The sequence below is a fragment of the Nilaparvata lugens genome, chromosome 6, assembly GCF_014356525.2.
Source record: "Nilaparvata lugens isolate BPH chromosome 6, ASM1435652v1, whole genome shotgun sequence".
Lineage (NCBI taxonomy): Eukaryota > Metazoa > Arthropoda > Insecta > Hemiptera > Delphacidae > Nilaparvata > Nilaparvata lugens.
In genome coordinates, this window is record NC_052509.1 from 48,369,678 (window position 1) to 48,384,353 (window position 14,676).

Consider the following 14,676-nt stretch of genomic DNA (forward strand, 5'->3'; position numbering starts at 1 on the left):
TGTATCTTCATACTGGTTCCTTGTCTCAGCCACGTGCAATTTATTGACATCGAACTTCGGCCGTTCCTGATATCTGTTGCTTTTAGCTGCAATGCGACATCTGAATTTCACACCCACTAGATAATGGCCAGAGTAACAATTCGCTCCTCTGTAGCTACGCACATTCATGACGCTGGACATTCATCTCCTATTAACAATGACGTGATCAATCTGGTTGAAGGTTCTGCCATCTGGAGACACCCATGTTTGTTTGTGGATGTTTTTTCTAGGGTGTTGTGTTGACGCAACCACCATGTTTCTGGAAGTTGCAAATTCTACAACTCTCCTTCCATTGTCATTGCTAACTGTATGAAGGCTGTTTGATCCAATAATATCTTTGCAATAATCCTCCAGTTATCCATCATTCAGTAGTTAATTTAAGATTCCTTGACATCATATGGATATTCTGCTTGCTTAGCAGGCTAGAGTTCCCTGGTTCAAATCCTGATACCAGAAAAAACTTCTGCTGTATTCTGTGCTGATACTAACAAAAGGTTTTAGCCAGGTCACTCCCGTAATATCAAATGGACACTAAACTGTCGTAAGGCTCAATGATGGATTAAATTATATATTGAAGCTAGGTGGGACTCCCCATCAACGAAAATCCATACAATTTTACCATGGGATATAAAATGTCAATTCTCTCAAATTCTTATTCTGATTATAAAATAGAATAGACTATTACTTACCTACACTATTTTTTGCTCCATCTTGTATGTTCTATAACTTAATAAAAATAAGTTTCGATTTCACTAAATATGGTATATGCATAAGCACATTTTTTCATTATACCCCATTAAGTTAGGCCTACTTCACAACAGAATAAGATAATTTTATTTCACAAATTTCCAAAATATTTTTCGAATTATATTTTAATCACCTTATTTACCTGTTTCAAAGTTGTGCTGTCAAAAATTGTCCTATAGGCTAAGCAAATTGCGCTGCGTGTTTTGTGTGCACTGCAAATGTGCGTAATGTGTGCTGTAAAATGAGTATTTTACAAATAACACTTATAATATTAAAACATCTCAGATCTCAATAAATAATTATTTGTTGAAATTTTATTGATTGATATTGTGGATGTTAGTAGTAATGATTGGAGTGCAGCATTAGATTAGATAGACTGTTTTTTGTTGTTTTTTTTAACAACCTATTTGGCTCAGCTGGTCTTGATGAAGAATAAGTATATTTTAGTGTATTCAGTGTAACCTGAAGGCGAAGGTAGGGAGCAGCTCCCTCCCACTTGAACCTCCTATATAATTATAATGCATTTACATTACTACAACAACATTAAGTGAATAATCTCCTAAATAATTATGAAAAAATGCGATTAGATTGTATCAACACCTTTCTATTAATTAATGCTGAATTTCGAAGCTATTGTCACAAAACTAGAGATTTTAGTTTTTGCGCATTATTCGATAAATTATTTTATACGATACATTATTACATTATACGATACATTATTTTATTTTTAATAATTAAATTTGTAATTATTATATTATTTTACAGGTCTATAAGTATACCTGAGAATTGTCTCTACACCAATGTTGCAAGAGGATATTGTATAAATAAAAATACACTGGAATCTTACAAGAGCTGTGATAAAACTGATTTGGTTTCTATGTACGGCCAGCGATTGAAAAAACAAATGTGCAATGGAGATGTGTTGGATGATCCTTCTCTGCTGTCTTCCTTTATCTTACTTTCACATGCTGTAAGTTAAGTAAACACACATTTTGATACCAATCTCTACACCTAACTATTCTCACTAAGCTATATATAAACGAGAAATACATTTTATTATTATTATTATTAATAGTTGGTATCGACAGTTTACTGGCAGAGTAATAAAGGTAGAATCCACTATCACTCAGCAAAAGAAAATTAAATAACATTGAATTAATTTACTACCATCAGCTTGAAAACATTACTTCAATAGAACATTGCATAGCTGAAAATAGTTCAATAGTTTTCCTTTGTTCTACCAAATACCAAAAAGAAATTGATTTCACTCTCATGAACCGGAAAGGAGTAACATATCCGCTGGAGTAAAATGAACCTTGAGAGTAGAGTGAAAAAATAATAGTCCGATGGAAAATGGAACAACTGAGTATCTCCTCACTCCCCCGCATTCATAGACGTTGCCAATTCGTCAGGTCTATTAGAGAATTTTTAATCAATTCTCATTTATAATCAGCTGTGGTCTACGTTGATCAACTCTTATTTGGCAACGTTTTACTCATTTGTTCCAATCCAATTCCCATCGGACTATTTTCCTGCGATTGACTATGGTGTATGTGTCTCCAACATCTAAGCGTCTGCCATTGTAGAAAGGATGTCTGGTTATAGCTTTTGACCACACTAATACTTGAGTAAATATTACTTTTCTCTTTTACCTATTTTTCAATGAGCTCTAGTCACTAATGACCCATAATTCTTAGCATATTTTTCTTGTGCTTTACATATTATTACAGTATAGTACAAGTATTCTTTTCAACTAAAGTTCTAATTGAAAATCTGTTTCAGGACTTGAAAAAGTACAATTTCATCTATTGGTTCGCATTTTTAGTGCCTCAAGACATCACTATCAACTCTATTGGATCAAATCCATTGGAAGCTGAATTCACTACTGATATGGTAGCTTTTTTTATATAGCATGACATTTTTCTTCTCAATTAGTTATACTATAATATTACTTGTAGAAGAAATCTGGTATGTAGTCGAAGATTTTTGTTTTCAGTATGTAGACGCTCACTAAGTAAATTGATACCATTATTTACCCTGAAGTGAAAAATCTAAATTTACTGAAGGAACTAAATGCTTTAGTAATAACTATTGAGCTTGAAGTATTAAGTAACAGCCTTAAGATTAGTTCAAAAGTAATAAAACTCAGAAGACTTGAAATTCTAACATTACTTGCATTGTACTTTCTCGAAATTGCAACTATGGCAAAGAAAAAAGAGAAGATATTGAGAGAGAGTCATATCCATCATAGTTACAATACTAGAAACCAAATCTAGTTCATCTTCAGTACCCGCAACACAGAACAGCAAGCTTAGAGAAAGGGCCACATTATAGCGGATTAAGAGCTTATAACTCTTTTCCTACTGAAATAAAATGTATTGAGAGCTCAGAAAGGTTTAAGAATGCTATAAAAGCTAAATAGATTGATGCATCTCCGTACAGTTTAGAGGAAAGCTTCAACTGTTGGCGCGTGTGAGCATTTTCTTTGCAAGCATATTTTTAAAACCTTTGTATGTTCTGATTTTTTTCTGTTTTATAATTACTTTTTTGACTACTGTACTCAATACTTTTGACGTGTCACATATTACCAAGCTTTGCTTGATTCTGTAGTGTTACATGACGAAAATTACACTCAACTAATAATAGTATGAAGCTTCATAATCAATAAGTGCCAGCGCACCTAAAGGCCAGCGCACAAACTGACAGACGTATGCATGCGGAGCGGCCACATGATGTTTTTGGTCAACGCACCAACTGTAGACGAATGGAGGATCTTCCGCTGCTACTGCCAGTGTCTCAGCAATCAAATTAAGAAATCACAATGAACGTTTAACGTAAAACAGGCCTAATATGAATTGTATATGAATAAATTAATATATCATTATTTTCTTCTTATCAACTATTATAATATTTTATCAATCAATAAAAATTAATATTTGTGTCCTGTTCATTTTCCAGATCAGTGATATATTCTTTGGCCATTCACAACTTGATGTTATTAATAGAACATTTTTTGTTGTTGTAAAAACAATTGATGGAATAAAAGTGTATACATTAAAAGAGTTCTCTTCAAGTTTCAAAAATGGGGAATTAGGTGAGTTTTAATTACATTAAATTATTTGATTATTATAATTATGTTTGTTTATCAAGGATATATGTTTTTTTCACCACCAATTCACCAATTAACACCAGTGTTACAAGAAAATAAATAAATATGAGTGAAAATAAAAATTTGTAAAATTTTTTATGAAAGTAAAAATATGAGTTTTAGGCCAGGTTGCACAAAAGCCGGTTAAATTTTAACCGTGATAAATTTCACGAGAACCAATCAGAGAAGACCTTTTTGATAAGACGGCTTCTCTGATTGGTTTTTGTGGAATTAAACTGGCTTTTGTGCAACCGGCACTTAGTATGTTTATTGATTCTGATTAGAATAAAACGTAATCCACTGAAACAATAATTATCCCCCACATACTCTTGACAATAATTCCCAAAAATTTAACTTCTTTAGTGTAATTTTCTTTGTTGGCTCACTTAATATGATAAATATTGTCAAAGTTATCAATATTTTTTGAACTTCAATGTGTCATACGCGATAAATTGTTTCAATTCGTTTTTTTTGGGAATACAATGGGTAAACATAATAGTATTATGTCGATAATATTATTTATTTTCAATTTAATTGTTTATTTTTCAAACTATCATACATAATACGTTTTGAATTGCAATACTGATAATTACTTGCTATTGAAAGATTAATTTCATTTTTCTTGGGATAGTCAAACGTGCTATGAAGTAACTATTTTCTTGTATTTTACTTTTCGTAGAACTATCAGTATTACAATAACAATATTGTTATTATCTTAGTATGATACTTTCTCTAATTATTTTATTGGAAGTGTAAATATTGTGTTTTGGCGAAATGAAACCTATTTTATTTTATTAATAAAAACTAAATGTCTTACTTTTCAGATAAGCTTTGCTATTATTTTGCATTCTGTGACTGCTCTAGCGACTCTAAAAATCCCTCATGGTATTTAAGAAACTATTTGGCATTCATACATCTCCAATTGTAAGTTATAATAATACTCTGTGAGTACGAAATTGAATTTATATTTTTGATATTTATATTTTGAAACCGTATTTAGTATTTATAATTCATATTATTATTATATTTCGAGGTTACTGCATCAAGATCACGCTTTTTCTCCTATTTCAAGATATCAACAGGGTCTATTGAAACTAAAATTTTGAATGTCTACAAATTATATACCGCATTATGGCTTATTAAAATATGAATGTCAAGCTGATGAAAACTGTTCAGAAATGTATGATATATAATACTAATTTTATCATTGACTAATGCTACACTCGAATTGTTTAAACTTGTGTACTGAAGCAGCATATGATGCTATGCATTCTAGGCTGATCCAATAAACATGCTTCATAAACTCTAATACAAATTATTACTATTACTAACCTGGTCTCAAAGCATAATACTTACTTTTTATCACTCACATCTTATGTTTGTGGATTAAGGAAGAATATGAAGTACCATTTTTAGCAATGATCTATCCAAATTCAAGTCGTGAATAAATAAATAATCACCCCTATTTACATCATTTCAAAATTTTAAAGCAATATATTGAAAAAATAGATAGGGATGATGCAACTTATTTACTGAGCCATTAACATTACTATTTATCAATTATTTATACACAACACATAAAGATCATGATTCTTAAATGCCTATATATACATTTTATATTTCCAATTCTTTGAGATGTTTTGTAGTTTTCGGTCAGGAGAACATAAGTTTGTCTGACCACCATTATTTGCTAGTCAATTTAGCGTTTATATTTTTATAATATTTATAACATTACTCTACATTTACTACATGCTGTTTATTTGGAGTTGAGTCGATTACTTCCCTTATGCTAATTGAATTTGGTTTTTGTTCCAGTTCAAACAAATCAATGAAAGTTATCTGTATACGTGATAAGGAAACTAGTTATGCTCTCCAAGTTACCATTGGTCAGTCATTTTTAAGACTTATTTACTTGATAATAACTAGGTCTACAGGGTGTTTACGAACTGCTCTAGGGCATTGTTCCTGGGTAACAAACATATCTAAATATCATATTTAAATTGTCCGGAAGTCTTCTGTTACTCACACAGCGGCCATTTTGCTTTTTTCACTTATTGTTTTTTCTAAATAATGGTTGAACAAAGAAATTGAAACCTTGCACAATCATTTATAACAACTAGACAAAGCTGCAAAAATATTATAATTTTTCAAATTCATAAAACAAAATGGCGGCCATTTATAATTTTGTTTCTTAAATAATTCAGAAACCGTTGGTTTTACAAAAAGTTACAAGAATAACTTCTTTTAGTAAATTTAATTCCCTATCGATTGATACCTAATTTTATTAAGATCGGGCCAATATTGACTGAGATATGGCAGCTTAAGTGGTTGGTACCCACCTTTAGAGGATATGTAACGTTATTTCATTGTTTGAACATCGCATACTAATAACATGCAATGCAAATAGAGATTGCTGCATCACTGAGGCGACTTCATAAGCATGCCTTGGTGTGCACTGCTACAAACTTCCAGTGGTAAGAGTATCACTAAAGCGGCCGTATCTCAATTAATATTGGTCCAATCCAGAAAAAAATCAATAGGTAATGAAATACTAATCGACAGGTAATTTAATTTACTAAAAAGTTATTCTTGTAATTTTTTTGTAAAACCAACGGTTTCTGAGTTATTTAAGAAACGAAATTTTAAATGGCCGCCATTTTGTTTTATGAATATGAAAAATTATCATAAATTTTTTGCAGCTTTGTCTAGTTGTTATAAATGATTGCGCAAAGTTTCAATTTCTTATGTTCAACCATTATTTAGAAAAAAATAATAAGTGAAAAAAGCAAAATGGCCGCTGTGTTAGTAACTGAAGACTTCCGGACAATTTAAATATGATATTTAGATATGTTTGTTACCCAGGAACAATGCCCTAGAGTATTGGTAGGGAGTTGGTAAACACCCTGTATATATAGAATAACAATTTAAGAATTTATGCTCCACTTCTATCGTAAAATTTCTGAAATCATTTGATAATCTACAAAAGCACAAAATAGTTCAACCTCCGCCTTATTCGGTTCTTTCTGAACATATTATATTCTGGGTTTTACACACCAGTTTAAACTTGAGCACTATTGAACAATTAGTTATCAGTTGACTTTATTTGATTTCTGATCATGATTGCTATTTATGCATTCAAGAATATTAATTTTAAAAGATTAAACAGTAGGTTCACTCAATTTCAGTGTTGAGGAATGAGGGTAACATTTTTTTTATTGCGGATGATGTCCACATAAACTTTCTGCTTGTGCGTATTTAATGGAAAGTGCGTTTGTGAATTGATGAGATGTTCAAACGTCCATGCCAATGGCGGGATTCGAACCCACGAACCAGGCGGTGCTAGTAGACCAAAATTTGTAACGCTTCTTACTACTTGATCAACCCAACTGGCAATAACTATAATAAAAACCATCAAGTTCTATGAGTTTTCAACTTCAGTATCTATTACAGCAATTATAGCAGATAACTTGTCACTAATTTCTATTTTTGAGTTGAAATGTCCATCCTTGTCTCTTGCAGAGGGTGGAAATAGTCTGGAGAAGTGGATTGGTTGGAAAAGGAAAAGTGATGGAAAGTTCGGCCCCGTATTAGTAAATCTTGGAGATAGTATGGACCCTGCCAGGTAATTATAAAGCATGAGCATCATTCAACTATCATAGTAATGATGATCAGTCAAGATTCTGTAAATACGTCAATATAGATTTTATTTCTTATCGGAGATAGAACTCTGATTTACGTTTGTGTTCATCATCTTCTTTTTCTTGGTCTCCATAATATATGTTTAGTTCTCTCTTTTTTCCCTTGTCTTCGTATTGTTGTCGGCTCTCCTAGATCTGAGTTATTGCGATAATTGTGGGTCGCCTGAATTGAAAGTTTTTAATGCTGATGCTAATGCTCCTATGGACTAGCGCTATCTAAGTTTCATTTTCTATAGTTCTTATTCTTCGAAAAATACACAATTGCGATACATCAATATCCACGAATCATTGTTTTAGATTGGCTGAGAATGGAAAGAGATTAAATTTGTCTCTTATGAAATGGAGACTGGCGCCCGAACTGAATCTAGACATTGTGAGAAATACTTCTTTCTTGCTGCTTGGCTCTGGAACTCTGGGATGTTCAGTTGCACTTAACCTCACTGTAAGTAATCGTATTTAATTTTCAGGAGATCATTCATTATTCTTTGTAATGAATTTTCATTTAATTGTGATGGATAAAACGTTCTCTATACAATAAAAATATTTTATATCAGCCTCTTATAAAAATGAAACATCGTCCAATCCGATTTCCATTTTATCAATGCATTTATCACGATCAGGTTCACTGTAATGAGTTACTGGTAGTTCACCGTACGTTAGAAAAACATTAACTTCAAAATACGTAATTAATTTTAGAAATAGAAGAATAATTAGACTCACTGATGGGATTTTTGTTTGCATATAGGCTGGTTGAAAATTAAGTAAAGTACTAAATAAGTACGTCGCACTTTTGAAATTACATTTACAAGATTGGTGTGCACTTTTTTCATTTGAATGTTGAAAGCGACATGCAATTGGGTGTTATTTTCAGGTTGAATTAAATGTTGAATTTCTATGGATTCTGTTTGATGAATTACAGGCTTGGGGTGCTGATAAGATAACATTTGTGGACAGTGGTCGTGTGTCCTACTCGAATCCGCCGCGTCAGTTTCTGTTCTCATTCGAAGATAGCCGCTCCAACGTACACAAGGCCCATGCAGCCGCCAAACGGCTCAATTGCATCTCTCCAAGCATGGCGAGTATTTCTTCTTCAGTTCATTAGACAATACTCAATTATCAAATGCAAATGTTGTGTTTTGAATGGAATCTTGTAAATGTCGAGTTCGTACATTTATTTTTGAATTCATCAACAAATAATATGTTCGGATTCTCAAAACGTTTTCATATTCAAAAAGAATACAAGTGAAATGAATAATTTTGAGTGTGCTTATGGGATATGAGTTTCCAAAGTATGCTAATATACCTTATGGCATAATGTCAAGTTTGAAAAGTAAACTTTGTGATGTGACTTATGTTGATACACCAATTTCAATCAAATACTGCCATTAAAGCGTGGATTTCATTATAGTACCTTTCATGTTAGTACGGTTTTATTGGATTTTCTTATCTTGCACCACAAGAGCACTTGAGTTTCAATTCGCATCTTATTTTAAAATTCAAATGACCTTGAAATCAATCAATTTGTAAATCAATTATTTGAAAACTATAACTTGAGGATACAATGGATCTTTACTAAGGATACTATACCAAGGATACTTTGGATTTCTAACTTGAGTTGATTTGTTGAACATGTTGTAGGAAGCCAGAAGTGAGGTATTGGAAATTCCAATGCCAGGTCACGCGACAAGCGATATTGCGTTCAAGCTGAAAGGCAGCGACGTGTTTCCTTCAGACCATTTGTCGCAGCTGATCAGCGAGCATGACGTCATTTTCCTTCTCACTGACACCAGGGAAAGCCGTTGGCTGCCCACTCTCCTTGCCAGGCACCATAAAAAGGTGACCACACATCTCAAATACTCTATCAACATCATATAACTCTTGATTACTCGGATTCTATAATTATCTTATTCACACTTTTTTAATCACTAATTTTCAAAAAATGTTATATTAACAATGATTACTAGCAGAGGTATTATTTTGTTATAAATGTTACAAAAATATATAATCCATCCTATTAATTAATATACATGGTAATCCCGTCCTGTCCCCAAACCTATGGATTGGGGTACAGTTAAGATTTAATTCACGAAAACGTCGACAACCCCAAAAGTAAGTCTTTAATTTGCACTAACCTTGGAACTGGCGAGGAAGTGGACTGTATCTCGTGTGTAGAAGTTACTGCTGACGATATCCTGTCTTTATGCGTAGGCCTATATGATATTGTAGGCTACATATATCACGAAACGAAACGAGGTAATTAATTGCGTTCAGCACGAACGCCACGGAACGAAAACGAAAAACGATGCTGACTTCTCGAGCACTATTCTTGAAGTAGTGGTTGGAAAGATAAACAGGGAGGATGAAGGAGGGGTGAGGGAGAGAGGTTATCTTGCCTCTTTGGGAGAGGGGGAAGAGGAGGAAAGCGCAAACTAATCAGCCCACAATCAAGGCTGCCGATCCTCCGTGAATCCACCATCTCCGCCCGCCTTGGAATGCCCCATTTCCAAGAACATAAACTCAAAAAAAAAACTAAAATTTAAAAGTAAAAGAAAAACAAAACAACATGTACTGAACGGTAGGAAAGGAAAAACGAGGGGAAAAAGGAATAGGAAAGGAAAACGGAAAACTTGGGGTGAGGGTTAAACTAATAGGGAAGTATGGGGGCAAGTTTCCTAACTGGCCTAACATACTCACCAGAGTTAGTTTTCACGTGAGCTGAGCGCACAACACCCTTAGCATCACTTATGATTTGGGTGACTCTACCTAACGAGTATGATAAGGGTGATGAATTGTCCTCTTTAATCCATACTAACTGCCCTACCTGAAGGTTTGTGTCACTCTCAAACCACTTATTCTTCTGTTGAAGAGTGTGGAGGTATTCACTCTCCCACCTCTTCCACAATCTCTGAGTGAAGCGATTAATCTTTTCCCAACGAGACAGTCTGTACTCGTTGACATCACTCACGTCAATTTCAGGAACCGCCAACAGAGGGCGATGAACAAGGAAATGTCCGGGAGTCAGCGCCTCGTAGTCATCAGGAGATGGAGAGAGCGCATGCAACGGTCTCGAATTGAGTATCGCCTCAATTTTCACCAACAGAGTGGAAAGCTCAACAATAGTTAGGACCGAATTTCCCACTTCACGAAACAAATGGAATTTCACATTTTTAATATTAGACTCACAGATTCCATTCATGAAAGGAGCATGTGGAATATTAAAACGAAATTGGATGCTTTTAGATGACATCGCATCACAGACGTTGGATTGATTTTCTGATGATCTGAGAAATTCAACATTTTCCTTCAATTGTCGCGCAGCACCTTTGAAATTCGTCCCTTGATCACAGAATATTTCTTTAGGCAATCCACGCCTAGAAACAAAACGATGGAGAGTGTTAATAAACTCTTCGGATGAAAGGCTTGTAAGCACCTCAATGTGACAAGCTTTTGTTGCCAGACAGACAAACAGTGCAAAGTATGCCTTGTACGTACGAGCTTTGGGCCGAATACTCTCTTTGACAGTGAAAGGACCAACTAGATCGACCGCAGCCTTCAGAAAGGGAACACTGGGAACAACACGAGAGCTGGGAAGATCACCCATCACGGGAGCAACAGGAGTTGCATTGAATAAACGGCAACGAGTACAATTGAAAATCACATTTCTGATAACACTGTGTGCTCAAACAATCCAAAAATAACGCTGAATAAGAGCACGCACTATTCTTGGTCCAGCATGAAGATGAGAAATATGATAATACTCAATGAGGAGTTTAGTAAAATGACTATCTTTATGTATCAAACAAGGATGCTTGGCTTCATATCCTAAAGCACTATTAACCAATCTGCCACCAACACGAATCACACCATCACAATCCAAGAATACAGACAATTTTTGGAAACTCTTATCACAAGGTTTACCCTCTTTCAATAGGTCGAGTTCACGATTGAAATGACACTTTTGAACAATTTTAACACAATAAATTTGTGCACATTTCAACTCTTGAACACTAAGTGCGCCTGATTTACGACAGACACCACTAATTGATGCTTTACAGTTATTCACGAAACGTAAAACATAAGCACAGGAACGTAACAATCTCATGTATGAGGAGAAACGTGTTATCTGAATAACAGCAGTCTCTTCAGTGATATTCAAAACAACACCTTTATTTTGTTTCACATCAGGCAGAATTTCAGTAGCAGGGTAAGTCATAGATGACAACGGCCAACATGACAACGAATTAGAACACCACGTTGGAGCATTGAACCAATCTTGCGAATTGCACAAGTTTTGGGGAGAAATGCCTCTTGATCCAACGTCGGCAATATTGAAATCAGTAGCAATGTGATTCCAATCAGAAATATTAGTCAACTCTAATATTCTCACAACACGATTTGCAACAAACGTTTGCAACTTGTAAGGAGGTATATGCAACCAAGATAAAACAATAGTTGAATCACTGAACAGAAACGTAGATTGAAGATTGATTTTTTCCAGTGAAGGAAGGACTGAAACATACAATCGCGAAAGCAACAACGCAGCTTGAAGCTCTAATCGAGGAATAGACAGAGTTTTCAACGACGCAACTTTAGTTTTAGCTTTCAACAGGAAGCATTTCACCGTAGATTCTGACGACACAACTCTCAAGAAGATACAAGCACAGATTCCTTTCTGCGATGCGTCGGAAAACCCAAGTATTTGACAAGAAAAAGCATCACCATAAACGCATCGAGGAATTAAAAATGAATCTTATGCATAGTTTTGAGCTCGCTGCAATCTGTCTGAGAGCTCCACAGTCATGTCATTTATTACAGTGTCACAATAATTAAAATGAGGCATAACGAGAGTTTTGACCAGCATGATTTTTATATTCTGTGGTAGAAATAGGGCAAACCTTTTCAAACTGTAAATGCAGGAGAATATTCTTTTGCAGACAAGTTCCACCTGGTCAATCCATGACAGAGTTTTATTTATAATGAGACCTAGATTTTTAACGAATTAGCACCTGTGAGAAAATCGTCGTGATATATATCATCACGAATAGCTGCTGCTGCCAACGGAAATTTATCTCCTTCATCTTTCGCCAGTTGAATGAGAGCACGTTGAGCAAGAAAACCAGACGGTTTCAAACCATATGTGATTGTTTTGAGCTCATAAACGACAATATCATCGGAAGGATCTTTACGAAACAATATGTGAAGGAAAGAACGATCTTCTTCATCAACGAGGATAGCACGATACATTTTCGTAACATCACACGTGAATACGAATGAGTGAAGTCTGAATCTAGTTAACACATCACATATGTCATTTAACAATTTTGGACCTGAATGAAGAACTTGATTCAACGAAATGTGACTCTTTTTAGCAGACCCATCAATACAACACGAACCTTTGTTGTAGGTGATGACGGATTGAATACACAAAAATAAGGAATAAAATATTTACCTGGTTTTTTAGCAACTTCCATATGATCCAAAAGAAGATACTCTTCCATAAATGATACGCAATCAGATTTCAAACGAGCATCACGCAGCATACGACGCTCCAACGACAGAAAACGATTTAAAGCAACATCATGAGATTCATGAAACTTGAGTTGATTAGTGTCAACTTTGAAAGGGAGACGAACAACATATCTTCCTTCAGTATCACGCGTGTGAGTTTCAGCAAAATGTTTCTCACAAAACTCATCATCGGGACTAGGAAATTTATGATTAGGAATTTCTTCACTTTCCCAAAACTTATGAACCAAATTATTCAACGAGTTCTCAGAGGTGGGACACGTCATTAATGCAGTCAATGACTGATTAAGAAGACCGGAATGATTTGGAAATTCACCCAAAATAATGTCACCAAACACGGTAGGAATCACGCAAAACGAACACTCTTCACTAGATGAGACTTGACTATGATGACGTAATATTTTGTTGAATAACTGACATCCCAATAGAAGATCAACGGAACGTTGCTCATAGAACACAGGATCAGCAAGGTTGAATTTTTTCAACTCATTTTGTACTTTCGAACTGAGATAAATAGGGGGCAATGAACCAACTATTTTATCAATCACATAAGCCTCAGCTTCTAAACGAGGGTGATTTGAGCCCTTAGGTTTCAACAAACATTTCACAACACCAGAAGAATTCCCTACAATCGAGGAATTCAAACCAGAGAAATTTTGATGACAATCATGAACAGATAAACCAAGTTTCATAACAAGATCTTTTGTGATGAAATTAGCAGTACTACCAGAATCAATCATTAAACGAACACCAATAAACGAACCAGATGAATTTTTAATAACTGCTTGAGCAGTACCTAGAACAACACTCGTTTTAGGAATTAAACTAACAATTGATGACTTATCAATAACATTATCAGTGATACCACAATGCTTAGAAGAATTTGAATTCTCAACAACATTCATAGTGCTGTCAGTTTGAGTGATCGAATCAACGGATTTCGATTTCAAAGCAACTTTAGAGATGTTATCAGTAGACTTCTGATAACGAACCGGAGAATTCGAACGGCTATTATCACTACTACGAGGATAATGAAGTAATTTATTATGCATACGACCACAATAACACAACGATTTAGACTTGCATTGGTTTACAGCGTGAAATTTGGAGAAACAATTGAAACAGACTCTCAATGATTTAATAAATTCATTCCTAGCTTTTGGATCTCTTTTCAAGAAAGCAGGACATTTGAATAACGAATGATCATTGAGTTGCAAAATGAGCATTTTGTTTCAGCACTATCATTTAATTCAGAAGTAACTGAGCTGCTTTTATTTCGAACGCTGTTATCAGCCTGAGTAGATAAGACAACCTTTTTCTGAAAAGACTTATTTTTCGGCTTTTCGATAGATTTTTGTTCATTAACAGACGGCACATCAGATGCAGATAATTGATAAGATCTAACTCTCTTATTCACGAAATCAATCAACTGTTGACAAGAAGGAAAGCTCTTATCAGCTACCTCGAGCTCAAACGATTCACGTGATATTTTGTCTAATTGACGAATAGCTAATGAGT

At 34.4% G+C, this 14,676-nt stretch overlaps 1 protein-coding gene across 1 annotated transcript in view; it reads left to right on the forward strand.

The window, feature by feature from the left end:
* LOC111056744 (ubiquitin-like modifier-activating enzyme ATG7) overlaps positions 1-14,676 on the forward strand; it is a 59,218-nt gene that overhangs the window by 3,350 nt on the left and 41,192 nt on the right. The window contains exons 2-10 of the mRNA XM_039431474.1: positions 1,552-1,756; positions 2,569-2,679; positions 3,745-3,880; positions 4,759-4,858; positions 5,750-5,820; positions 7,454-7,556; positions 7,930-8,074; positions 8,552-8,707; positions 9,271-9,468. Coding sequence (XP_039287408.1) covers positions 1,552-1,756; positions 2,569-2,679; positions 3,745-3,880; positions 4,759-4,858; positions 5,750-5,820; positions 7,454-7,556; positions 7,930-8,074; positions 8,552-8,707; positions 9,271-9,468 — 1,225 coding nt within the window. The remainder of the gene's footprint in view (positions 1-1,551; positions 1,757-2,568; positions 2,680-3,744; positions 3,881-4,758; positions 4,859-5,749; positions 5,821-7,453; positions 7,557-7,929; positions 8,075-8,551; positions 8,708-9,270; positions 9,469-14,676) is intronic.